The 25,101-nt window shown below is 55.0% G+C and overlaps 1 protein-coding gene across 4 annotated transcripts in view; it reads left to right on the plus strand.

Annotated features, from left to right (window-relative positions):
- ADGRL1 (adhesion G protein-coupled receptor L1) overlaps positions 1-20,361 on the plus strand; it is a 30,998-nt gene extending 10,637 nt beyond the window's left edge. Inside the window, exons 5-24 of one of the 4 annotated variants that reach the window (XM_012729046.1) lie at positions 2,424-2,438; positions 5,861-6,661; positions 7,410-7,724; positions 8,443-8,546; positions 8,833-9,018; positions 9,239-9,277; positions 9,441-9,624; positions 9,815-9,937; positions 10,912-11,126; positions 11,385-11,555; positions 11,982-12,191; positions 12,277-12,497; positions 12,625-12,691; positions 12,995-13,086; positions 13,553-13,721; positions 15,304-15,432; positions 15,603-15,699; positions 15,792-15,920; positions 16,103-16,120; positions 16,588-20,361. In XM_012729046.1, the coding sequence (XP_012584500.1) occupies positions 2,424-2,438; positions 5,861-6,661; positions 7,410-7,724; positions 8,443-8,546; positions 8,833-9,018; positions 9,239-9,277; positions 9,441-9,624; positions 9,815-9,937; positions 10,912-11,126; positions 11,385-11,555; positions 11,982-12,191; positions 12,277-12,497; positions 12,625-12,691; positions 12,995-13,086; positions 13,553-13,721; positions 15,304-15,432; positions 15,603-15,699; positions 15,792-15,920; positions 16,103-16,120; positions 16,588-17,330 (4,028 nt within the window). In that variant the 3' untranslated portion in view covers positions 17,331-20,361. Of the gene's footprint in view, positions 1-2,420; positions 2,439-5,860; positions 6,662-7,409; positions 7,725-8,442; positions 8,547-8,832; positions 9,019-9,238; positions 9,278-9,440; positions 9,625-9,814; positions 9,938-10,911; positions 11,127-11,384; positions 11,556-11,981; positions 12,192-12,276; positions 12,498-12,624; positions 12,692-12,994; positions 13,087-13,552; positions 13,722-15,303; positions 15,433-15,602; positions 15,700-15,791; positions 15,921-16,102; positions 16,121-16,587 lie in introns of all 4 variants that reach the window. The other 3 variants (XM_012729045.1, XM_012729048.1, XM_012729047.1) reach the window with 3 other exon arrangements.
- The last annotated feature ends 4,740 nt before the right edge of the window (positions 20,362-25,101 follow it).

The following is a 25,101-nucleotide window of genomic DNA, read 5'->3' on the forward strand; positions in this document are numbered from 1 at the left end:
TCTTTCACTCCTCCCCCTTTCCTTTCAGCCACCTAAGGAGGCTCCAGCCACTACCTGAGGGGAACACCCAAATGATCCTTGAAGCCTCCTCCACAGCACTGGGGACACAGCCCACTCCCGTCCCTGGGGCAGCAGGGAAGGAGGGCGGGAACGTGGCAGCATAGCACAGCAGGGAAATCAGGCTGGGTTCCAGGCTCAGCACAGGCTCTTGAATTTTCTGGCTCTGAAAGTTGAGCAAAGGACTTCGTTTCCCAGACCATTGTAGAAGGAAGCAAGAGTCAAGGAGCTCATGTGTGCAGAGCCCTGCCCAGGGCCGGCCACAGAGCCTGCCCTCGGGGGCAGGGTGCTGGTATGCACTCCACAGGCAGAGGCATCATCTCCACCCCTCAGCGCCCAGACCCAAGGCTGGTTCAAGTTGTGCTCAGTCATGGCACAAGGCCCTTCCAGGCTGCCTCAGCCAGTATCTTCGTCCGTGACAGGAGAGGGAGTCAAACATCTCCCCTGGGATGCTGTCAGGAGTAGAGAGAATGTGAGTAAGCTTCTTGTGTGACGGAAATGGTGCCTCTCTTTGCCAGTGATGTGGCCTTGACCATGTTGCTTCACTGAGTCTTAGTTTCCCATCTGTAGACAGGGTTCTGGAAAAACTGTCCTCAGAGTGCCTAGCAGGGTTGCCAGACACTTGTGCCATGGCCTTTGTTGTGACTACTCTTAGTGATCTTCATCAATGATTATGGCTATGAGCCAGTGATTACCAGTGAGGCAGACTCTGAGCTAAGGGCAGGGATAGGTTGAGTCCAAAGCAGGTGGATACCAGGCGGGTAAAGCGGCAAGGATAGCATCAGAGGCCCAGGGGAGACAGTGGCATCGAGAACTCCTGTAGCCCAGCCCCTGAGTGTGGGCTGGGGGCATGACCCACAAGTTCAAGGGCTTTGGACAAGGAGGGCAGGTCAGCCCAAGGAATGCTTGGAGAGAGCTAGCCTGAGACCAGTGAAGGCGGGATTCACACACACACACTTGCAGTGGAGATGGGAGGCACACGGGCCGTTTATGCAGAGCAGGGAGCAGAGCTGGCTTCTGATTCCAAAGAAGAGAGCTGTTTTGCAAAGGTGATGGAAGTGAGGCCAGAGGACAGGGATGTTGGGCACACACTTGTCCCCCAAATGTCACTGAGCACCTCCTGTGTGCCAGGCCCTGGGTGAGGCACTGGGAAAGAGCCAGACATTGCCCTTGTGAAGCCCCCTGCTTCAGCTTCAAAGAAGTGGCAGGAAAGGGAGCCCTGGGGCAGAGGTTCCTTGAGGAACCAGGGACAGAGCCTGGGGCCTGGAAGGAGGGGTCTGGGCAGCCATCTTGCCTGGGCCTCAAAGGCTGGGGTGACCCCAGTGCTGGTGCAGGCGAGTCAGGTGGATACAGGAACCACCATGGGGAAGGGACATGGGGTCTGGAACCCCACATACTGGACAGGCCCAACTAATGCTGGATTTGCCTTGCAGCTGAGCACAGTCTAACCGCGCCTCCTTCCTCCCCCAGGTGCCACCGGTGGGCAGCGGAGCTCCCAGCTCCTGGGTCCTGGGGGTTGATAACAAAGAGACTGAGCCTCAGGCCTGCCCCGGGGGAGCGTGGGAGCGTATATGTGCCCCCACCTGCTGTCCCACCCTGTCTGTGGCGTCTACCCACCCCAGCCTCTTCCCCACTGCCTCTGTTTCCCCTTCCTGGCTCTCTGAGGCCCTGAGGGCTCTGCCTGGCCCTCCCCACCACTCGGTGCCCGGTGCCCGACTGAGCAACCCTCTCTTTGTGTCGGCTTTTCCTGGGTTGGGAGGCTTGGGAGGTACTTAGCTGGACTCGGGGCAAGCCGGCATAGAAAGGGAAGGAGTTCAGCCCCTGCTCTTGACTCTGGGTACCCAGGCCACAGGAGGCACTGAACCCCCTCTCTTGGAGCCCCTGGTTCTAGCATGAGGGCAGCCAGCAGGGCTGGAAGGGATCTGAGTGGTTCCTCCATCCCCGACTCCCTCCTTGGTGCCCCACCCCCAAACCAGAGCCCGCCTCCCAGCTGGGGTTCCCCTCCTGGATCCCCAGGGCACTGACCTGAGGAGGCCCTTCCCATCAGAGGGCTCAATCCACCTGCCTGCCTGTACCCCCCTCCCTATGTCTCTCTCGGTCTCTGTCCTCCCAAGTGTCTCCCCTTCCCTGTGACTGTCTCCCTGACACCCTGTCGCCCCCACCCTACCCCAGAGGAAGGGACTTGGGGGTGGGGGCTGAGCTAATGCTGTCTTTCGGGGTTGGGGAAACAGGAGTGAGGAAGGAAAGGAAAAAGGGGCATGTTGGCAGAAAAGAAACGAAAGCAATTTAATCTCTTTTTTTCTCTTTTTTTCTTGCACATTTTTTTTTCAATTTGTTTTCTCTCTCTCTTCCGATGCTTAAAGTAGAAGTGGAGCAGAAAGGTAAACGGACTGTTACCAATGCTAACCCCTAACTCACACCTTGTTCTACCTGTACCATACTTATGTGCCCGCCCTCCCCTCTCAGCCCCTTCTTCTCCCCTCCAACTTGGTCCAGTCGATGTATCTCCCGCCCCGGGTGTCCTCCTGGTGGGGCAGCCCTGGCGCTGCCACGGCCACTCCACCTGCAGACACCCGAGGAAGCTCTCCTCGAGCGCGGGCAGGACCGCTCTCTGCCCCACCCCGTCTGTCTCTCCTGTCTCCCCTTCCTAGTCCCTGGCCCTTGCGGGTGACCCGGCCTTCTCTCACACTTCTTTTGCCTCCTTCAGGAAAAGTGTGTAAGCATCTGGGGCGGGAAGGGAGGGAGGGACCCCTTCCCTGGCTCCTGACCGGGGGTTGGGGGTGAACTGGTGAGACATCTCTCTCCTCTCTTCTTCCTCCCCCAACTTTTGTAACAAGTATCTGGTTTGGGGGGAGGTGGGATGGAGGGGAACACCTTTGTTTTCCTTTCGGGGAGCAGATTCCTCCTTTCTCGGGCTCCTGGTTCTTTCTGGTTTGGCGTTTCCAAGACCCAGAGCTGTCTGGAGCACAGAGCATCAGTTCCCCTGCCCTTGACCCCCATTCTTAATCAGCTGGGGGGGGGGGCAGCCAGGGAGGGAGTGGTGAAGCTGTCCCCTATCCTGGGAGAGCAGCCGCCAAACTGGGGGTCAGGGGTTGGGGGTGGGCCTCATGGTGTGGGGAGCGAGGGGTGGGGGAGCATTTTTCTCTGGTGTGAAACACTTGCGAAGCTGCAGTCAGGGTTTCTTCTGGGCTGTCGTGGTTAGAGACCAGGGAACTGGTATGGGGAGGTCTAGGCTGGATCTGGGGTTTTCCTGGAGCACCGTAATTTCTTACCTGTTAACTCCACAGTGGGTGGTGCTGGCTTGTGGGAAGAAAGGCTTACAGCACAGGGTTTCTGGGTGGAATGGCAGGGATGGTCATCTCCTCCCCTGAAAGTTTCAGAAAAGTATCAGCTCAGAGACTTAACAGCAGGGGGCAGGGCTGAGTGAGCTGGCCTTTCTAGAAGGCTTCTGCCTTGAAATTACGGTGGTCTTTGGAGCATCCCCTTTGAGGGAGGTGGGTTAGGGCCCCTCCAAGCTGCTCCCCTCCTCCTGCCCACCCCCACCTCAGAGAGGCCTGGGCAGTAGCACCCCAACACTCTCCCTCTTGTTTCTGGAGTCTCCCGCCCAGCACCAGTCTTCTTGCAAGTCTGTTGGTGGTTTGTGGTTTGCAGTCCTGGATCTTTTTCTTGGGGGAGGGGGCGAGGGGAGGAGGGGCACAGGACTATTAGAAACTTGGTGCTAGGGAGCGGTCCTTACTGTCAAAAGCCTCAGGCAGACCCGTCCTCATCTTTTCCCCTTTGCTCCTTGGTAACCTCTAACCAATTTTCCTCGTCCACACCTGACCAGTCCAGGCTCTGGGCCTCCCACTCCCTGCACCTACACACAAGCACTCCAGATACTCTCAGCGCTGGCAGGGAGCACTTGGGGAGAGGGCAGACTCAGGAGGTCAGGTGTGTTGGACAGGAGGTGTAGGCCAGCCCCCCAGGGCATGAGGGACTGGCAGGTAGATGGTCCAAGCTAGGCTGGGGTCCCACCCAAGCCCTCCTCCCCCTCTAGAATAGCTCCTGACTGCTTTGTGCCTGGGATCCCTTGGACCAAGCTGTCCCTGATGCTGTGAGGGGGAAACTGGTGCCCCTCCCCCACCTAACCTGCTGAAGAGTGAGGCTGGGAGTGGGGATGAGGGGTGGCTCCTGTCTAAGCCCCTCTTGTCACTAGGGCTGCCCCCCAATCCTGTGCCAGGTCCCAGCCTTCCCCCGACTCCCCAGAGGCCAGCTTTGGTGACAGACAAGCAGGAGCAGAGAATTCACTGCAAACCCTCCCCCTGGCCTGTAGTGGGTGCTAGCCGGGAGGCCAGAGGGAGGCTCCAGGCCTCCAGGATGGAGGGGCGGGGTGGATGGGCGGGGCCGGTGTCTGGACATCAGCACTCTGGGAGCAGGCAGGAAGGAGCCTGGCCATACTGACCGGGAGAGTCCAGACCCCTGCCAGGTCAGGAAGGGGTGGCTAGGAGTAGGTGGCACTGGGATGTGACGGGGGCAAGGGTGGGCAGGCCAGCGGCGGCCAATGAGATGCAGTTGAGGTTTTCCTCCTTTTCAGGGAATGGGGGGGTGGGGCGGGGCCCCCCACCTTTCTGACATCAACGCTGCCTTGGTCCCTCCTCCCGAGCCGGGGATGGTTACAGGTAAATCGGGGTCCGGGGTAGGGGAGGTGGGGGGCTTGGCTGGGGCGGGCTGGGTCTTTATCCTAGCACCCGGTTCCCTCCCTTGTCCCCTCTCTGAGCTGGACCTGGGACTGCTCCCCGAGGGACCCTCAGTCGGGCCGGGCCTTGGAGTGAATTCTCTGCTCACCCCCTCTCTCCTTCGCCAGCACTAACCCTTTCTTCCCAGGTGGTCTCCAGCGTGCCTCCCTCGGAGCCAGGACCTTGCTGAGGCCCCTCCCAACCTTGTCTCTCTTCCCTCCACGCAGCTCTCCTTCCCTTCCCCATTCTCCTGGGAAGCCCCTTCCCTCCCCCTGACTCCACTCCCCACCCCTGTGCACCAGTGTCAGTCTGCTGCTGAACAAACCCCATGAGAGACCCTGCCGGCTGGGAGCAGGGCCAGTGCCCTCAGGGAGGGGCTGGATTTTTTTCAAAAGCCCTTTCTCTTCCTGGGCTACCAATTGTGTGGGTATTGGAGGGGGGCGGTGATACAGGCTTCATCAGGAACCTTGGGCACCTTCCCCCACCATGGAATGGGGGGGGGTACCCCTGACATCCACAGTGGTGCCTGAATCATCACTCTACCTTGCAGTTTTTGCAGGAGGAAGAAAGTGGAGTTAAAATTTTTGTGTGTGTGTCCTGGTGTGATTGGTGAAGGATGGGACCCTCAACCCTAGCTTTTCCATAGGGTGGTGCAGATGATGGCGAAGGGTGGGGTGATAAGTCCCTACAACCTCCAAGCTGCCAGGTGCTGCAGTGTGGAGAGATTTCTACCCCCTTCACAGCACAGGGAACAATCTAGGAGAGCTCTTGCCAGCCTCCTTATCCCCAGCCTGTGGGGTCTCAAGCAGCTAGGGAAGGAAAGAGGGGCACCATCTACTCCCTCTCCCCCCACTAACCCTGCTCTTACTGGCCTCCAGGGTTAACATTTCCAGGGAGAGGGGCAGCTGGGTGGGGCCGGGGTCCCAGCCTGGAAACCCCTTTCCCATCACCAGCCCTACCAAGCAACCGTGACTGCAGCAGCAGGAGGGGACAGCCTGGCGCCCCCCAGCCACGTGACCAACTTGCCTCTCTCTCCCCTTCTCTCCCCACCTCTCGCACCTGCTCCTTTTCCCACCACCCCTATCCAGTCTTCGTGTGCCCAGGGACCCTGCAGAAGGTGCTGGAGCCCACATCGACGCATGAGTCAGAACACCAGTCTGGGGCATGGTGCAAGGACCCGCTGCAGGCAGGCGACCGAATCTACGTCATGCCCTGGATCCCTTACCGCACCGACACGCTAACCGAGTACGCCTCATGGGAGGACTATGTGGCCGCGCGCCACACCACCACCTACCGCCTGCCCAACCGCGTGGACGGCACGGGCTTCGTGGTCTACGACGGGGCTGTCTTCTACAACAAGGAGCGCACGCGCAACATTGTCAAGTATGACCTGCGCACGCGCATCAAGAGTGGGGAGACGGTCATCAACACCGCCAACTACCACGACACGTCGCCCTACCGCTGGGGTGGCAAGACCGACATTGACCTGGCGGTGGACGAGAACGGGCTGTGGGTGATCTACGCCACGGAGGGCAACAACGGGAGACTGGTGGTGAGCCAGCTGAACCCCTACACGCTACGTTTCGAGGGCACCTGGGAGACCGGCTACGACAAGCGCTCGGCATCCAATGCCTTCATGGTGTGCGGCGTTCTCTACGTGCTGCGGTCTGTGTATGTGGATGACGACAGTGAGGCCGCCGGCAACCGCGTGGACTACGCCTTCAACACTAACGCCAACCGCGAGGAGCCCGTCAGCCTGGCTTTCCCTAATCCCTACCAGTTCGTCTCCTCAGTCGACTACAACCCCCGGGACAACCAGCTGTATGTCTGGAACAACTATTTTGTGGTGCGCTACAGCCTGGAGTTCGGGCCTCCCGACCCCAGCGCTGGTGAGGATGGCACAGAGCACTGCGCTCCCGGGCCCAGGTCCCAGCATGGGGGGCACGTTCTGTAAGCTCTGGGGGATCTGGAGGTGGGTCGGGAGTCCCGGAGTTGGGAGTCAGGTTGTGGAAAGCAGCACAGTTAAGGCTTCTCATGTGGTCGATGAGAAGAATTGTTTCTTCCTTTACAGATGAGAAAACTAGGGGAGGGTTAACTTGCTTACTAGAGAATGTGGACCCAGGAATCTGGGCTCTAACTGCTAGGCTGCAGGGCCTCTCCCAGCAGCCTGTGCACTTTTAGTCCTGGCGTTCTGGGTGGTTTTACCTTCTCAGCTGCCCACACTGGCTCTGAGCAAACCCAGGGCTCCGAGAAGCCCAGTTGCAAAAGAGGGCAATGAGGTACCCATAGGGAAGGTACATGCCAAGGAGACAGAGAACAGGACAAGAATGCAACAAGGAGAGGAAGTGACTGTGTTCAGCAATCCTGACAGTTCCTTCCTGGCCTGTCTTTCGCATAGCTCAGGCCTCAGGTGCGTGCAAGTAAATATTTATCACCTTTCAGTGCTTTGGAGTGACCCATGTTTGTCAGGGACCTCAGTGGACAGAAGTTAGAGGACATCTCTCACACCTGGTGGAAGTAAGCAAGGATCTCAGTAAGCAAAGATTATGCTAGGATGGCCAGGAGCCACCATGCTGGGGTACACTGTGGCAGGGCCCCATGAATGGGGTGATGTGTCATACTACCTCTCCCTTCCAGGCCCAGCCACATCCCCGCCCATCAGCACAACCACTACCGCAAGGCCCACACCTCTCACCAGCACAGCCTCACCTGCAGCCACCACCCCGCTCCGCCGGGCACCCCTCACTACGCACCCTGTGGGTGCCATCAACCAGCTGGGACCTGACCTGCCTCCAGCCACAGCCCCAGCCCCCAGCACCCGGCGGCCCCCAGCCCCTAATCTGCACGTGTCCCCAGAGCTCTTCTGTGAACCTCGAGAAGTACGGCGGGTCCAGTGGCCTGCCACGCAGCAGGGCATGCTGGTGGAGAGGCCCTGTCCCAAGGGGACTCGAGGTAAGTATAGAGGCCATGGTTATCTTCACTGCAATGACTTGGGAGGGCAGCCATTCCTGGTCTGACCAGGGAAGGGCTGGGTGACACGCTTGGATGCACTTCATCTCCATCTATCTTGCCAGAGTGTGGGCTCCATGTAGGCGGGCACACCTGACATCTACCAGTGCCCCCAGGGCCCAGTACAGCCCCCAGGGCACAGTGGCAGCTCATTCAGTCCCCTGTCCCTTCCTGAAGCACTGAGTACCTGCAGTATGTGGAGTTCAAGGCATACCCTACAGGGACACCCTGGGAAATGACTTGGGTCCTGAATTCAGTATGAAACAAAACAGTCTTGGAATCAGCCCATGGCAGAACAGAGCATCTGAAGTGCTGAAGGGGGTGGGGATTGGGCTCATGTGCTCCAGGGACCCCAAGGGAGGGTAAGAAGAAACTTACTAGCAACAGCTTCCAAGATTAGCTTTGCTAGAAGGTCCACATTCTAGTAGCAAAGCCTGAGGGGAGGCAAGAGGGTAAACTTAGGAAAATGAGAGTGGCTTATGTCACCTCAAAGTGACACCGCTCTTGACTGTCTGGCCCGCTTCATGTCTGTTCTTTCATGTTCCCCACATCCCTCTCCTCACCCACTGTCCCCCTCTCTGGCATCTCCTTCCCCTACTTTGGCCCACCCACTTCTCCTCCCTGTGGCCCCTTCTCTGTTCCTGTCCGTCTGTCCCTGCAGGAATTGCTTCCTTCCAGTGTCTACCAGCCCTGGGGCTCTGGAACCCCCGGGGCCCTGACCTCAGCAACTGCACCTCCCCCTGGGTCAACCAGGTGGCCCAGAAGGTACCAGCAGCCGCCATCCCCCAAGACAGGCACATTTGCTTGAGCACTGGGCCCCAGAGATACAGAGCATGGTGGGGCAGGTCTGGGATACTGGACTACACAACCATAGTGGGCCAGGTCCCTCCCTGCCCTACAGAGGGAGCAGGGGCAGAGGGAGGGAGAGGGCAGACAGGGCGAATGGGTAGTAGAGAGAGGGCCTAACAGCCCAGCATGTGTGAAAAGGGACTACGGGGAAGCAAGCAAAATAGTCCTGACAGAGCCGGGGCCCCACTCCAACCTCATGCAGATTAAGAGTGGGGAGAACGCAGCCAACATCGCCAGTGAGCTGGCCCGCCACACCCGGGGCTCCATCTATGCTGGCGACGTGTCCTCCTCTGTGAAGCTGATGGAACAGCTGCTGGACATCTTGGACGCCCAGCTACAGGCCTTGCGGCCCATCGAGCGAGAATCAGCTGGCAAGAATTACAACAAGGTGGCCCTGGCTGTTACAGAACCTCTGCTGCGGGGCAGGGGGGTGGGGGCAGGGTACTCCCTCCTTCCTGAGTAGTCCTGAGGATTGGGGATCACTTAAGAACAGCTCTTGCTGATGGCCCAGCCTAGGTCACAGCAGGTACAGAAAAGCAAATTCGCTGGGGCTCCAACATGAGTGTTGGGTTAAGAAAGTAGGCCTGATCACCTCTGTCTCTCCCCAGATGCATAAGCGGGAGAGAACATGCAAGGACTACATCAAGGTAAGACCCATGGGGCTAGTTCCATGGGGGTTAGAACCCTGGCCACTACTGGGCAACCCCCAGGCAGAAAGAAAATTCAGTCCATCCTAGGGAACTAGAAGACTTAGGGGATTGGAGGCCTTATGGTGCCACACCTCCCTGCCCCCCCCCCCCCCCCTTGCAGGCTGTGGTGGAGACGGTAGACAACCTGCTGCGGCCAGAGGCACTCGAGTCCTGGAAGGACATGAATGCTACAGAGCAGGTGCACACGGCCACCATGCTCCTGGATGTCTTGGAAGAGGGTGCTTTCCTGCTGGCTGACAATGTCCGGGAGCCTGCCCGCTTCCTGGCTGCCAAACAGAATGTGGGTGAGTTTTCAGCATGATGCTGGGCAAGCTTGGGCACTAATTTGGAACCATGGGACCCGCCAGAAACCCCAGGGGAGGTTATCACATCAGCCCTTGACCTTGGGGCTGTGGCAGCAGGGCCCCATTCGGCAGAACTCTTAATGGGGGAAGACCTCAGCCACATATCACCTACCATCCCCTGTCCCCACAGTCCTGGAGGTCACCGTCCTGAACACCGAGGGCCAAGTGCAGGAGCTCGTGTTCCCCCAGGAGTACCCAAGCGAGAACTCCATCCAGCTCTCCGCCAATACCATCAAGCAGAACAGCCGGAACGGTTAGTGCCCAGCCCTGCCCTGGCATCTCTACCCCACTTACTCAGTGGGTTCTTTTTTTTTATATAATGGCTTGTTTTTACATCATTTTGTACCTTTCTCCACCTTAGTTGTAATCCCCGTGGGCTTCCCATCACCATATCACCCGTGTGCCATCACCACAGTCCAGTGCACTTCCCTCCCTCCAATTTTTTTTTAAAAGATCTATTTGTTTATTCATATAGAATTGGGGTAGAGGCCAGAGATGCGGAGGGTGAGAGGATTCACCAGAGACAGAGCGGGGAGCAGAATAGGCAGATCAACGCAGTACACTGCTGAGGGGAGCAGCGGGCAGGCTAGGAGAGGTCTGCCATGCCATGTGGATCTCCTCCAGGACAGGCGGGAACCGAACGCATGCGGAAGTGGCTTTTAGCTTCTTAGTGCTGTGCTTTAACCCACTGCGCCACCAGGGAAGCCCCTCCCTCCATTTTTGATCCCATTCCCCACTCCACCCCCGTAAAATGTCTGGTATATAATTAGAACAGTGGTTCTTTTATTGAGTGGAAGAAATTGAGGAAAGGTTGGAACCTGTAATAACGCACAGAGATGACCTCCACTCACTCAGGTAGTGGCATTTCAGGGGACTTGTGGGTCCTCCGGAAGTACTACAGAGACCAGGACACTGCCATTTACAGGGCTCACTCATGCAGAGTGATCTGGTTGATCTCCCAGCTCAGGGAGAACCATCTCGCTGAGTTCTCTAAAGCTCAGAGAGCTTAGGGATTTTCTTGAAGTCACACAGTCAGAGGTAGCAGGGGACCCAGTCACTGTATCCTGGCTCACTGCCCTGCCATTTGGAACCCCTACAACTGCTTGGGGGCCCCCTGGAAGTGCTCCCTAAGCCTCCTCATTGGCATGGCCTGGCTTTAGAGGCTATGGTGCCCAGTGTGGCTGGCAGTATGTTGGCTGATGGCTGACACATACTGCCCCCCCCCAGGGGTGGTCAAAGTTGTCTTCATCCTCTACAACAACCTGGGCCTCTTCCTGTCAACTGAGAATGCCACGGTGAAGTTGGCGGGTGAAGCGGGTGCAGGTGGCTCCGGGGGTGCCTCGCTGGTGGTGAACTCACAGGTCATTGCTGCATCCATCAACAAGGAGTCCAGCCGAGTCTTCCTCATGGATCCTGTCATCTTCACCGTGGCCCACCTGGAGGTGAGTCATGGTTTCCCTCTCCTTCCAGCATCCTGTATCCCTCCACTGTGTGCAAGCACCCAAGAGCAAGGTATGGTCCCTCAGCGACCTCAATCCCGACCTCAGTAGCTTGGACAATTTGTCCCCAGAGAGTCAGATTTTTACCTTCATGAAGCCCAGTGCACTGCTCATGCCTGCTGCTACCCCATGCAGGCTATAGCTGGGTGAAGGGCCTGGAATGGGCTCCCCGGATCTGAACCCCTGCCTACTATACAACAGGTCAAGAACCACTTCAATGCCAACTGCTCCTTCTGGAACTACTCAGAGCGTTCCATGCTGGGCTACTGGTCAACGCAGGGCTGCCGCCTGGTGGAGTCCAATAAGACACATACCACGTGTGCCTGCAGCCACCTGACCAACTTTGCCGTGCTCATGGCTCACCGCGAGATCGTAAGCTGGCTGGCACTCTGCTCCTCCTGGCGGGCCGCTTGCTGGCCTAGCTTTGCATGGCATCATAGAGAGTGCTGCATGAGCAGTGCCAGGGAAAGCCAGCCTCGTGGGCATGGGGGCTGCCAGTCTTGCCGGGGACATGAGGCCACGAGTCTGGTTCTCTCTGGTCACTGCCCCACCTTCTCCCAAGACACTCAGGAGAAGCAAGCTGGTGTCACCTTTGTCATCTCTCCACAAGCCTTCTAGAGCATGAGGAAGTGAGCGCGCCGCCTGCAGTGGGGTGGGGTGTGGCAGGTTCACTGAGGGACAGAAAGCCAGTGCACTGCCTGCAGCTTGGCTGGTAGCTGGCACCTGGCTGAGTCCAGGGTGAGCCTGGCCACAGGCAAGGCCAGAAGTGCTGAGCACGCCCCTGCCCCTGTCCCCCAGTACCAGGGTCGTATGAACGAGCTACTACTGTCGGTCATCACCTGGGTGGGCATCGTGATCTCCCTGGTCTGCTTGGCCATCTGCATCTCCACCTTCTGCTTCCTGCGGGGCTTGCAGACTGACCGCAACACCATCCACAAGAATCTGTGCATCAACCTCTTTCTAGCAGAGCTGCTCTTCCTGGTCGGGATAGACAAGACTCAGTATGAGGTGGGGCGAGGCACAGGGGTGGGGTGGTAGGAGGAGAGGCCACGCCTAGGGCAGCCCCTCACCTGTGCCATTCCCCCTCCACCAGATTGCCTGCCCCATCTTTGCCGGCTTGCTGCACTACTTCTTCCTGGCTGCTTTCTCCTGGCTGTGCCTGGAGGGTGTTCACCTCTACTTGCTGCTGGTGGAGGTGTTTGAGAGCGAGTACTCCCGCACCAAATACTACTACCTGGGCGGCTACTGCTTCCCAGCCCTGGTGGTGGGCATCGCTGCTGCCATCGACTACCGCAGCTACGGCACAGAGAAGGCGTGAGTGGCTCCCTCTCCTCCTTCTGCCTCCCAGCAGTAGCCCAGGCCTAGACCCTCAGGCCACTGGGACCCTTGGGACCACAGGAAGGGCCCTGCCCCTCTCTAGCTGGCCTGATTTCCTTTACAGCTGCTGGCTCAGGGTGGACAATTATTTCATCTGGAGCTTCATCGGGCCGGTCTCCTTTGTTATTGTGGTAAGTTAGACAGTATCTCCAGTATTGTATCTTGGTCATTCATGCAGGCAGACCTTGATCCCAAGCCTCCCCACTCTCCCCAAGTCATTGAAAGCCATTCTAACTGAGCAGCCAGTTCAGAAGATGAGAGCAGAAAGGGTCTATAAGCCGCAGTGTTCAGGTCTGTGCATCCAGGAGCTGTGATTTCAGCCCCTGCCCTGGGTCAGACCGTGGTACCTGGCGGCTCACCAGAGGAGGGGTGACCTCACAGCTCTTGCTGGGAGCCAGTGGACCCAGCCAAGCCCCTGCCCACCCCTCCCGCAGGTGAACCTGGTGTTCCTTATGGTGACTCTGCACAAGATGATCCGGAGCTCATCCGTGCTCAAGCCTGACTCCAGTCGCCTGGACAACATTAAGTGAGCACCACCCTCCCTGCACCCCTGACTCTGACCACCACCATATGGCCTTTCCACAGTTTCCTAAAGTGCCATGCTCTCACCTCTGGTGTCACATTGTGTGATTGTAAGAACAAAGACTGTATTCATTATGCAGCCACTTACCAAGTGGCAGGGCTTTTCAAAAGTTCAAAGGATGAATCCATTTCCAGGGTCCTTAAAGAGGAAAAAAAAAGCAAAATATTGTTTAAGGGCTCTGGAAATACATTAACAGGATGAAAAAGAAGAGGGGAATGACGGTTTGCAAATACCCTGACCCTGATTAAAGTGTCACCACGAGGCCTCATTCCCCTGGGCCTACTCACCTCAGGTGGGCCTTTTGCGGACAGCATCTATGCCCACCTAGAAGAAAGACATGCAGCTAAGCTCTGGGGAGGCTGGCTCACTGACGGGGACCTGGATGTCCCTTGTTCCTTCTCTTCCCCAGGTCCTGGGCCCTGGGGGCCATTGCGCTGCTCTTCCTGTTGGGCCTCACCTGGGCTTTTGGCCTTCTCTTCATCAACAAGGAGTCAGTGGTCATGGCCTATCTCTTTACCACCTTCAACGCCTTCCAGGGAGTCTTCATCTTCGTCTTTCACTGCGCCTTACAGAAGAAGGTGAGGTCAGGAGGGGGCCCAGGACCCAGCCTTCTGCAGTGGAGCCTATGTCTGCCTTGAGGACACCACAAGACTTGGAAGTGGGGGGGCCAGGAATAAAGAGTATTCTGGGAAACAGCAATATGCTATGCCCTAGAGAAATAAGAAAGCAGGAGACTTGGGGAGTTAGGAGAGCACAGGGTAGGATATGATGGCAATGTGGGGCACTGAGCAGGTGACAGGGAGATGACTGTGGGACCACCCAGATAGCACATTTCCATTTTAATAATTCTGGGATAAACTTGTGGTGATAGAAAATTTCCTTTTTAAGTAAAATGTGTTAAAACCTGAATCATAAAAACACAAAGACAGGCCCTCCCTTCTGGTGCAGTGGGTTAAAGCACAGCACTATGAAGCTGTCTGCAGCCACTGCAGTTCAAGTTCGATCCCCAGCCAGGGAGGTGACCCACATGGCGCAGCAGCCCTCTCCTGTCTTGCCCACTGCTCCCCTCAGTAGTGTATTTTGCTCAATCCACCTATTCTGCTCCCCACTCTGTCTCTGTTGAATCCTCTCTCACTGCCCCTGCACCTCTGTACACCAGCTCTTGTATGCATAAATAAACAAATCATTAAAAAAAAACACACACACACACATGAAGGAGCTGGCAGAAGCAGAGGAGTGTTGAGAAGGGCACCCAGACACTAGTTTCCAGGCTAAACCCAAGGAAACTGAACCAAAGAGTCTGTAGCCTATGTCCTGGAAGCAGGGAGAGAGAGGGTTACCAGCAGGTTGCTGGGCAAAGGACCATGACACAGTTAATGTGAAGGATGAAACGCTGACCATCACAAGAGTCCTGGCTGCGGCACGGACTCTCCCTGCTCCACACAAAAATGACCTGTTACCCCATCAAACACGACACCCCTACATGGTCCCCCATGACAGAGTCAAAGCTAGTGCCTTGCACAGCCTCCCCCTCACAGTGATAGTGACGCTCTTCTACGAGCCCTGAGATCCAACCTGGGCTCCTGCCCGCCCTCCCCGCCCCAGCCCTCTCCAGCTCTCCACTGTGCTTTGGGACACCTTGACATGGACTCTCCCCAGAGCGTGTCTCTGCTCCTCCTCGATGGCTGCAGGGCCAGCTGCCTTCTTTCTTTCCATTCTGCCATAATGTCCCCTCATTGTGAGACACCCCCTGTTGAATTTAAATCCCAAGCCACCACCCCACCCCCCCACCCAGCCATAGTTCTCTCCATAGCACCCATCCACAGGCAGACCGCAGTGTGTTGATGTTTGCATTCACTCAGGTCTGTCAGCTGAGGTACCAGCTCTGAGCGGCAGGACTGTGTGTCTGATCCGTCATGCACTATCCCCAGGCTCAAGACTAAACCAGGGGCCAAGAATATGTTCAGTAAAGATGTTGAGTGAATGAATGGGAAATTGTCGGTGGAGGTGGAGAAAGCAGAGTGGCCTGAGCCACAAGAGAGTGATCCTAGCTGACTGGCTGTTGGGGGACAGAAGACAAAGAGGTTTCTGAAGCCCCGGGGAGCTGGGGGTCTGGACTCTCGAGGCCAAGGCCACTGCTAGCCACCTGTCCTCCCTCAGGTGCACAAGGAGTACAGCAAGTGCCTGCGTCACTCCTACTGCTGCATCCGCTCCCCGCCTGGGGGCGCTCACGGCTCCCTCAAGACCTCAGCCATGCGGAGCAATACCCGCTATTACACAGGGACTCAGGTACCTGGGCCAGGTCTGGGGTACCAGGCAGGGCTCCCAGGGGCTGGGTGTTGGATCTGCGAGCCCTAGAGGCCCTGGTCCCCAGTGATGCTCGTTACAGGAGTGGTCTCAGGTAGACCCTGGAGGGTGGGCAGCCCAGGTGCTCCCTTATGACTGGGCTGTGTCCTCAGAGTCGAATCCGGAGGATGTGGAATGACACCGTGAGGAAACAAACGGAGTCCTCCTTCATGGCGGGCGACATCAACAGCACTCCCACCTTGAACCGAGGTGAGATCTCATCCCTTCCCCTGGCTCCAGTCCCCCAAGATTCCAGGGTCTATGTCTCAGCACCACCTTGTGACCTCTCAACTCCTGGGCAGGTACCATGGGGAACCACCTGCTGACCAACCCCGTGCTGCAGCCCCGTGGGGGCACCAGCCCCTACAACACCCTCATCGCTGAGTCAGTGGGCTTCAATCCCTCTTCACCCCCTGTCTTCAACTCCCCAGGTAAGAGCACTTTGGGTGCCAAAAGAGGGCAGCCACCAAGGTCGGGGAACGTGAACCTACCCAGGGCATCCAGTGGGTCTCTCCTGGGGCACAGACCCTGTGTCTTCTGAACTGGAACCCGGACTCGGTATCCCAAGCCCACTCTCACCTTTTCTCTTTTCCTTCCTGGCTGGCACCTACAGGGAGCTACCGGGAACCCAGTAAGTGTGACTCTTTCCTGGTAACATTTCCAAGGCCAGAGGGGATCACGATGATGGCCTTCTCATGTGGCCTCACTTGGGGAAGAGAATTTGGAACACCCCTGGCACATGCATAGTTTCTAGCTTGGTACCTGGCTGGATGTGGTGCCGTAGGGCCTTCGGGTATGGGATGAGGGGAGATGCAGGAGATAGGCCCCCCCCCCCAACTCCCGTCATCTCCCACACTATGCTGAGCTTCTCAGCTCCCAGCTGGGAGGGGGCCCTAGGGGAACTGGTCCCCACCCCTGCTTCTACCACTTTGCTGCTGGGCTGGTATCTCCACTGCCCATGAGGCAGTGAACAGGAGAGGAACAGTGAACAGGAGACCCCACTTGCCAGGGGCAGGGGTGAGCCCAGAGAAAACCAGATGAAGCAGGCGCCCCTCCCCACAGCCTAGCCCTCCTCCTGAGCAGCCCTCTGCCCTGCAGAGCACCCCTTGGGAGGCCGGGAAGCCTGTGGTATGGACACGCTGCCCCTCAACGGCAACTTCAACAACAGTTACTCCTTGCGAAGTGGGGATTTCCCTCCAGGGGACGGAGCCCCTGAGCCACCCCGAGGCCGGAACCTGGCTGATGCAGCCGCCTTCGAGAAGATGATCATCTCAGAGCTGGTGCACAATAACCTGCGGGGTGGCGGCAGCGGAGCTAAGGGCCCTCCACCTCCTGAGCCCCCCGTTCCACCTGTGCCAGGGGGCAGTGGTGAGGAAGAGGCAGGTGGGCCTGGTAGTGCTGACCGGGCAGAGATCGAACTTCTCTACAAGGCCCTGGAAGAGCCACTGCTGCTGCCCCGGGCCCAGTCGGTGCTGTACCAGAGTGATCTGGACGAGTCGGAGAGCTGCACTGCGGAAGATGGGGCCACCAGCCGACCCCTCTCCTCCCCTCCAGGCCGGGACTCCCTCTACGCCAGCGGGGCCAACCTGCGGGACTCGCCCTCCTACCCGGACAGCAGCCCCGAAGGGCCCAGCGAGGCCCTGCCCCCACCCCCACCTGCACCCCCTGGCCCCCCTGAAATCTACTACACCTCTCGCCCACCGGCCCTGGTGGCCAGGAACCCCCTGCAGGGCTACTACCAGGTGCGGCGGCCCAGCCATGAGGGCTACCTGGCGGCCCCAGGCCTCGAGGGGCCGGGGCCCGATGGGGATGGGCAAATGCAACTGGTCACCAGTCTCTGAGGGACCTCAAGGACCAGGGGCTTGGGACCCAGGCCAGGGAGGGGACCCTGGGTGGGCTCTGGTTGGGAGGTGGAGACTGATGGAGGCAGTGGCTGATGGGCCACTCTCTCCAGGTACCCCTCAGCCCTGGGCCCTCCAGGCCCCTCAGGCTCTGCCTCAGGGGTCTGAGGTGCAGGGTTCACAGACAGGGTTTCCCATCAGCTGCACCAGCTCTATTTGGGGGAAGTACTGTGAGGAGGGGCCCAGAGGGCCTGGGGGGTGAGGAAGAAATTGGAAGGGGGTAGCCCACTCTTGACTTCCCTCAGTCCCTACTCTTCATGGCCCCCCCTGAAATGAGGGAAACAAGGGCTTTAGTTTCCCTGGGCCAAGGGCCCCCTTGGAGAGAACCAATCAGCTGCTCCTCTTTCTGCAGTCAGAAATGCTGCAGCTGCAGGAGGGAGCACAGGGGGCAGACTACAGGTTGCTCCTTCACTGCAGTTCACGGCTCCTTGGAAACTAGGGTCTTGGCCTGGGAGAACACCCCAGGGCCAGAGGAATGGGTGATGTGGCTGGTGATTTAAAGTGGAACTTTCTTGAAGCTCCTTCCCTCTGCTCTTGGTCCCTGCCTCCCCAGCAAGCCTCCCCTCAGCCCTCAGTGCACCCAATGACCCCCTCCCTTGGGGTGACTCCTGATGAAGCACAACTCCCCAAAGGGCCCCCAGCCCACAGGGGTGGCCATATTTGGGCAGTGCCCGGTCCTGTGGGCTTGGCTATCTGGGGAGCAGATTTTGGGTCTGGATCTCCCTGGGGAGTGGGTCCTGGGCTGGGATCTTTCCCTAGGGGGCCCTCTTACCCCTTTTCTCTCCTCCTCCCCATTGCTGTAAATATTTCAACAAAATGGAAAAGAAAAAAAGACAAAAAAAAATCTCATCACTTGAAGCAACTGGGAGCCTGCGGCCTGGCCAGCCCGGACTTCCTCCGGAGCAAAGCGGCACCGCCGGGCCCTGGCAGCCAGGACTTCTCCGTGTACATGTGCATCCCCAGCCGGGGTGGGCAGGCCGCCAGAGCAGCTTTTTACAATCCAGAGACAGAAAACAAAATCTAGATGCAACAGCGAAACAAAGAACCCGTTTCCTTCCCGGCACAGTTTCCGTGGCCTCCTCACCCGCCCGCCTGCCCCCCATCCTCAGCCCTCCTGGGGCGTGTACCTCACTGCCTGCCCCAGGACCGGGCCTGTCTCGCTCCTCCCCACTGGTCCCAGGGAGGCACCCTCACACCCAAAGATGCTTTTGCCAAGATGGCTGTGCTATCTCTCTGAGTTCCTGCTTCCTGTATGTTGCTTCTGGGACTCTGGGCAGGGGGAAAGGGGGCTGACTTCCCACCTAGGGGGGTTGATGGGAGAAGGAAAGTAGGGAAGCACTGGGCACTGAGGACAGTGTGGTGTGACGGTGACTGAGGAAGGAGGACTGAGGGGCAAGGTTGTCTTTCCTCTCTGGAGGGCAGTGCAGGTGAGAAGTCATCTTTCCTGCCCTTCATCTGCTGGCTACCAGGGTCTGCATTCAGGACATCCTCGTTCTGGGGGCTCAACCCCAAACTCAAAGGCCCTAAAAGTTTCAGGCATGGGATGTCTCTGAGTAACCTCTCCTGGTCCCTCTTCCAGCCTACCACCTGGGTCCTCCCACCCCCCTCCAAACTCTGGGGGCTAGTGTAGTCCTAATGCCACATTAACCCAGCCCCATCATTACCATTTCCCCAGGGGTGACGCTTCACCTCTGCTCTGACCCCTCCCTGTCTCTTTTGCCCCTCCCTGTTTTCTCACAAGTGCCATGAGTTTTAAAACATCTTCGGGTCTCAGCCTGCTGCTGCCATGAACTTCTTTGGGTTAAGGGGGAGGGGCTCTAGGGAGGAACTGGGGGAAAGGGAAGGTAGGTGACTGGAGGGACCCTTTTGCTGCTAGAAAGCCCCTCCCTTCTGGGGAGCTGGGGCTGGCTTGCCCTTATCAGGGGAGAAGGGGTCAGACCAAAGATCTAGGTTTGTCCAGTGTCGGGGAGCAGGTGGGAGATAGTAGGGTTGGGCTGTCTGGTAGGAAGGTGTTTAACCTTTCACCAGTAAACCATGAGTGAGGTCTAGATGGGAAAAGTAAAAATGGAAACAGTCTTGGCTCTGTGAGGAGGGCGGGAGACAGCTCCTTGGCTATCCTTGGCTTTACTGGGCCAGGGGCTCCATTGGGGGTGGCTAGAGGCCTGAGAACTGCAGGAGAGGGTAAATGGAGGGGCTGGCCCTGCCCAGTGTCAGCCCAGCTAGATCAAGGCTCCCTCTGACAGCAGCCAGAAGGGCTGGAAATGCAGGATAGGGGAGGAAGGGAGTTACCAGGAGACTGGAAACATCCACTTCCTTTCCTCAAGCTCAGCCCTCCTCTCTCTCCAGACATGACAATCAAGGGGAGAGGGTGCAGGAGGTCCCTTGGTTTCCATTCCAGCTTGAAACACCAAGGTGGATCCCAAGGCCTCAGAGCTGTGTGGCAGGAGCCCCTGGTGCAGCTGGACACCACTGCAATTCAGTGCAAAGCCACCCCTAGAGCCCAGGTGTCCCCCACCCCAACCAGACCTGGTGCCTTGACTCCCCCATCCCAGCGGGGACAGTATAGAAAAGGAAGGGTCTTGGTTTCCTCTCCTGCCCCCTTCCTTGAGCTCCTGAATTCATTTGCTTTTAAATCTTGTTCTTTTTCTCTGGGTTTTGTTTTGTTTTAGTTTCCCTGGCCTTCCCTTTCTCTGTCTCCACCTCTTTCCCTGTGTCTTTTCTCTGTCTCCGTGTACCTCTTCTCTTGCCCTCAATTTCTATCTGTCCATTTGGGCCTCCTCCCCCACCCCACACCCCCAGTTCCTCCTTGGTCTCCTTTTCGATATGCCAAACCAATTTTGGGTCGAGTGCATTTAACGAGAACAAAACAAAAGGCTCATAACAACAAGAACGTTTCAGAAAAAAATAAAAAGTTTAAAAAAATTGTTGAGTCAAAAATCAATAAAGAAATTAAGATTTCTTGGAATGACAAGACTGGTGTGACTCGTTGGGGGTGGGTGGCTCGTGGGGCATGCCCTTGAGGTGCTGACACTGTGAGGAACCTGTACCACAGCCTTAGAACCCACAGCAGGAGGCCTGACCGTCAGTTTCAGAGATGCTTGCACAGAGTTCCTGGGCAGTGAGTTCTCCACTGGGTGATTCAGGTATAGTTTTTCTGAGTCCTCATAAACCCTCTAGGATGGTGGTTATCAGAGCTGCTTTTACAGACAGGAAAACGGCTTCAGATGCCGCGCTGCCCCTCCTGCTGGAGTGGTACTTTTTTTTTTTTTTTTTTGGAGTGGTACATTTTTTAACCTGACAACATTATGGGATTGTATCGTGTATTTCATGTTTTCAAGTATAATTGCAGGTGCTCCGAGAGAAAGGACTGTTCTTCAAAGCCTTCTGCCTTCCACCCTTGCACTTACAGACCATACCCTAGCATCTCTCCAGCCTCTACTTTCCAATATGGCTGCTTCCTTCATCTGACCTCTCAAGCTTGGTAAACCCAGAGATAGCTTTGCACCCTTTCTCTACCTACACTCCCACACTGGAAGATTATCCTATCTCATGGTTTTAAATACTATCCATACGTTGATGACTCGCCAACATGGAGCTGCAGATTTACATACATCTGTAGATCTGCTCCAGCACAGCTCCCCCCGGGGGGGGGGGTGTCTCAAGCTTAACCTAAAACCACTTCCTGACCTGCCTCCCCACGTCCTCCTATAGGCTCTCCACCTGAATTAACGGCAGGTTCATCTAAAGACTCAAGTTAAAGCCCCTGAAGCCACCCTGAAACTCCCATCTTTGTTTAATGCCCCACATCAAACCAACAGTAGTTGCAATGGTAGTTCTGACTTCAAAATACTGCATCTAGAATTAATCAGTTCTCACCACCCCCATTCAGTCACCGGGACTATGTAATAGTCCCCTAAGAACTCCTAGATCCCCCTTCAGGGTTTTCTCATGGGAGAAAACAGTGATCTTATCTACTCTGCTCAAAACTCTCCAGTGGTTTCCCATCTCACACAGACAAAGGCCATGGGCAACACAAAAGTCTAAAAGACCCCACAGCATCAGACCTCCACGGATCTCCTATTCCCCTCCAGGCTAGCTAGCCACAGTGGTTCCTCACTGCCCACCAATATGCAGGTAACTCCGCCAGCTAGAGGGCCTCTGCAGTGACTGTTCCACAAGGTTCACCTATTCACCTGCAGGGCTTATGAAAATCAGAGATTCCCCACAGGTCTTCCCACACTACTCCATCCTAAGTGCAGGTGGCCACTCCTGAATTCCCTAACCCGCTTCTTACTCTTACTCCCACCTAACAAAGTATATGTTGCTGACCATATGCCTGCCCCACTTTAAGGAGATATACACCTAGCATGATGTGTGGCACCCAGTAGGTGAGCAGTAAATAACTGCTAAGGGACAGGAAGCTCAGTTTATTCAGGTTCACCCAGAATAAACCTAGGATAGTCAAAATTATGGGTGCTCTTTCTGCATCACACTAAGACTGTAATTCAGCATGAACTCTGGAACCTAAGTTCAACATTTTATCTGGTGCCCAGACCAAGAGGAGGCAATCTTCCTGTGCTATAGAAAAAACTGATGATGGACTAACCGAGAAATGATCTGTGAGCAAGTTTGGGGTGCTAAATGTTATGTTTAACTCTAGGTGGCTCTTTAACTTACCTTTTTCCATCTTTACGATGCTATGGATGCAATATGCATTCAGAAAAACTATACTTCAAATATGGAATCCTCATTCCCTAGGCTTGAGATGCCGCCCCACCCCTCCTGCTCACAGCAGGCAGTGAGCACAGCCCTGTGACCATAAGCATTAACAACCACAGTAGTGTCTTCTACCAGCTATTCTCAAGGCCCAGGGGAAAAGAGAGAAATTGACGACTGATAGATTTAGCATCCCCATCATTCAGTAATTAATTTTAGCTCAGTGCTTCAAGACTTCAAGACCTATATGCTTCCAGCTATACACGGTCATATGAGAACCCAGACAGTAGCTTCCTGCTCTAGGTAAAGTGTTCAATAAATTATATCAACTATTCAACACTCCAGTGTAAAATAGGATGTGTGTTGGATAATTTTGCCCAACTGAAAACTAGTAAGATCTGAACACCCTTAAGGTAGACTAGGCTAAGCTATGCTCTTCAGTAGGATAGTTGCCATTGTTAAATTATGCTGCGTTTATTGAGACGTAACCACTCTTAAGTCGAAAAAGAGCTATATGTAGTCACACCTAAGTGACTTCAACCACCAACAGATCACTATATAGTGTCCCCATAGGTTGTGCGATCTAGCCTAAGTGTGTATAGTAAGTGATTTAGGTTTGTGTACTTAAGCTCTATGATGTCTGCACAACAAACTTGTCCAATGACCCACGTCTCAAGACTATATCCTTGTCGTTAAGCTGCACATGCTGTATAGGATTATGACCTCATACTAGATTTTAAAATCAAGTCCCAGCATGAGATTCAGCAACAGGGCCAGTTCTGCCTCTGTGTCCTTTACCCTCCCACAATGGTACTCACCTGCTCCACTCTGTACACAGTCTAAACCTGTGGTGCCTGACAACTTGCAGCCCTTGGAGGGTTGAAAGTAGCCCCTGTACATATTTGGGGCAACCATTTGCACAAGTCTACTTACAATATTTGTGCTGAGATGTATCACTTCAAAGCTCATTCCCACGTTTCATATGATTTAATTATCACATGTTATGCATTATTATCAGATAAGGAAACTAAACTTAAAGAGTGATGGAATAAGTTACTCAAATATGGTTACTAAGCAGTTCAAAATGCCCATACCCTGTAGATGCTTCACACAAGCTGCCCAAATTAATCTGTTTAACAACCTAGCGAGACAGGTATTACTTAGCCCCATTTTACAACTGCAGAAGCTGAAGCCGAAAAAGGTTAGAGACTGTTCACTCAGCTGCTAAGTGAAGCTGGGCCAGGCCTCTACTTTGGCCCTCAGATCAAACAGGGCATGTTTCTAGGTCTGTGAATCAGCTGCAGTTACCCACTTCCATGACTGCCACCAACCCCACTCAGCACACAATAGAGGCTGACAGTTTGGCATCCTACTTCGGAAGGGATGTTCACTGACCATGCCATACCTGAGGTACCCTTTGATAGCCAGTATTGAGACTGTCCAGAGTAGGCCCATGTGACTCAAGCCAGGAAAAGGCCTGCATGCAAAGCAATGGAGGGTCTGAGATAGAAACCTCTCCAGATTTCCAAAGGATGGAAAGTAGGGGGTCAAGAGGAGGAGCTCTACCTTTCTAGGAGGCTTCAGAAAGCCTCTTCTTGCATGTGAACCCTTGGGAAGGCTTGGGGGACTAGGCTAAGGCTAGTCCCCCATTTCCTGAATGTCCATAATTATTCTGCTCCACCTTTACCCTTCTTTTTTTTGTTGTTGTTAAAGATTTATCTATGATACAAGAACTAGAGTACAGGCCAGAGGTGAGGGGGTAGTGAGAGGACTCAACAGAGACAGACTGGGGAGAAGAACAGGCGGACTGACTGAAATACACTGCTGAGGGAAGTAGCAGGTGGGATAGGAGAGGTCTGCTGCGTCATGTGGGGGATATCAGCACTGCAGTGGCTGCGAATAACTTCAGAGTGACGTACTTTAACCCACTGAGCCAGCAGGGAGGACACCAAGAGCTGTTGATTATTAAGATAAAGATTGTAAATTCAAACAGAGGCTTTTCAATACTGAACATTTAAATCAGTTAATAAATCTATTACATGTCTACATAAATAACCTATTTAAACCAAAATAATAGAAAGAATGGTATTGTTTTACATTTTTGTAAAGCTCTTACTGTCTGTCTTAATAGAAGACAGCTGGATTCTCACATAGGTTTCCACAATCATTTGTTGCAAAATACTGTTTTGTTTAAAGAATATGAGGGAAAATCCAGTCTCACACAGACATCCAGTTGGAAAAAGGAGGACTGGTATAGCCTTTTCAGTCAATTAGGGACATTCTGCTTTGTCACTATACCAAATTCCACAAGAGTTTGTGTATTAAAGTTAGCTACAAAAATGTGATACTGCAGTGATGAACTCTTCTCATTCTACTACATTAAGACCTACTGGTCTGCCTTAAATTTTAATTGATCTTCATCTCTGCATGATTTGACAACATCATGCACTGGTCTTCTGGAAAGCACTGTACTACTGAGTTACTAAAATTTCACTGTGCAATATTTTAAAATTTATATTTGTTAATATTGTCTGATCTCATTAGAAAAGTCTTTAAGCATTAAAAAGTTGTAAAGCCAGCCCTCCCTGGTGTTGCAGCAGGTTAAAGCACAGCACTAAGAAGTTAAAGCCACTTCAACATGAGCTCAACACCCCCCCAACCCCCCCCCACAGAGGTGATCCACATGGCACAGCAGACCTCTCCTCCTGACCTGTCCACTGCTCCCCTCAGCAGTGTACTTCCTCAGTCAGCCTGTTCTGCTCTCCTCAGTCTCTGCTGAAATCTTTTCACTGCCCCTGCACCTCTGGCCTGTATCCCAGTTCTGTATGCATAAATAAATAAATCCTTTTAAAAAAATGTTATAAGAGGTAAAAGACCTCTACAAAGAAAATTACAAAACACTGTTAAAAAGAAATACAAGAAGACACCATGAAATGGAAAGACATCCCCTGCTCATGGATTGGGAGAATTAACATCATCAAAATGGCCATCCTGC

This window comes from Condylura cristata, unplaced genomic scaffold (assembly GCF_000260355.1).
Source record: "Condylura cristata isolate star-nosed mole 26May11 unplaced genomic scaffold, ConCri1.0 scaffold00024, whole genome shotgun sequence".
NCBI lineage: Eukaryota > Metazoa > Chordata > Mammalia > Eulipotyphla > Talpidae > Condylura > Condylura cristata.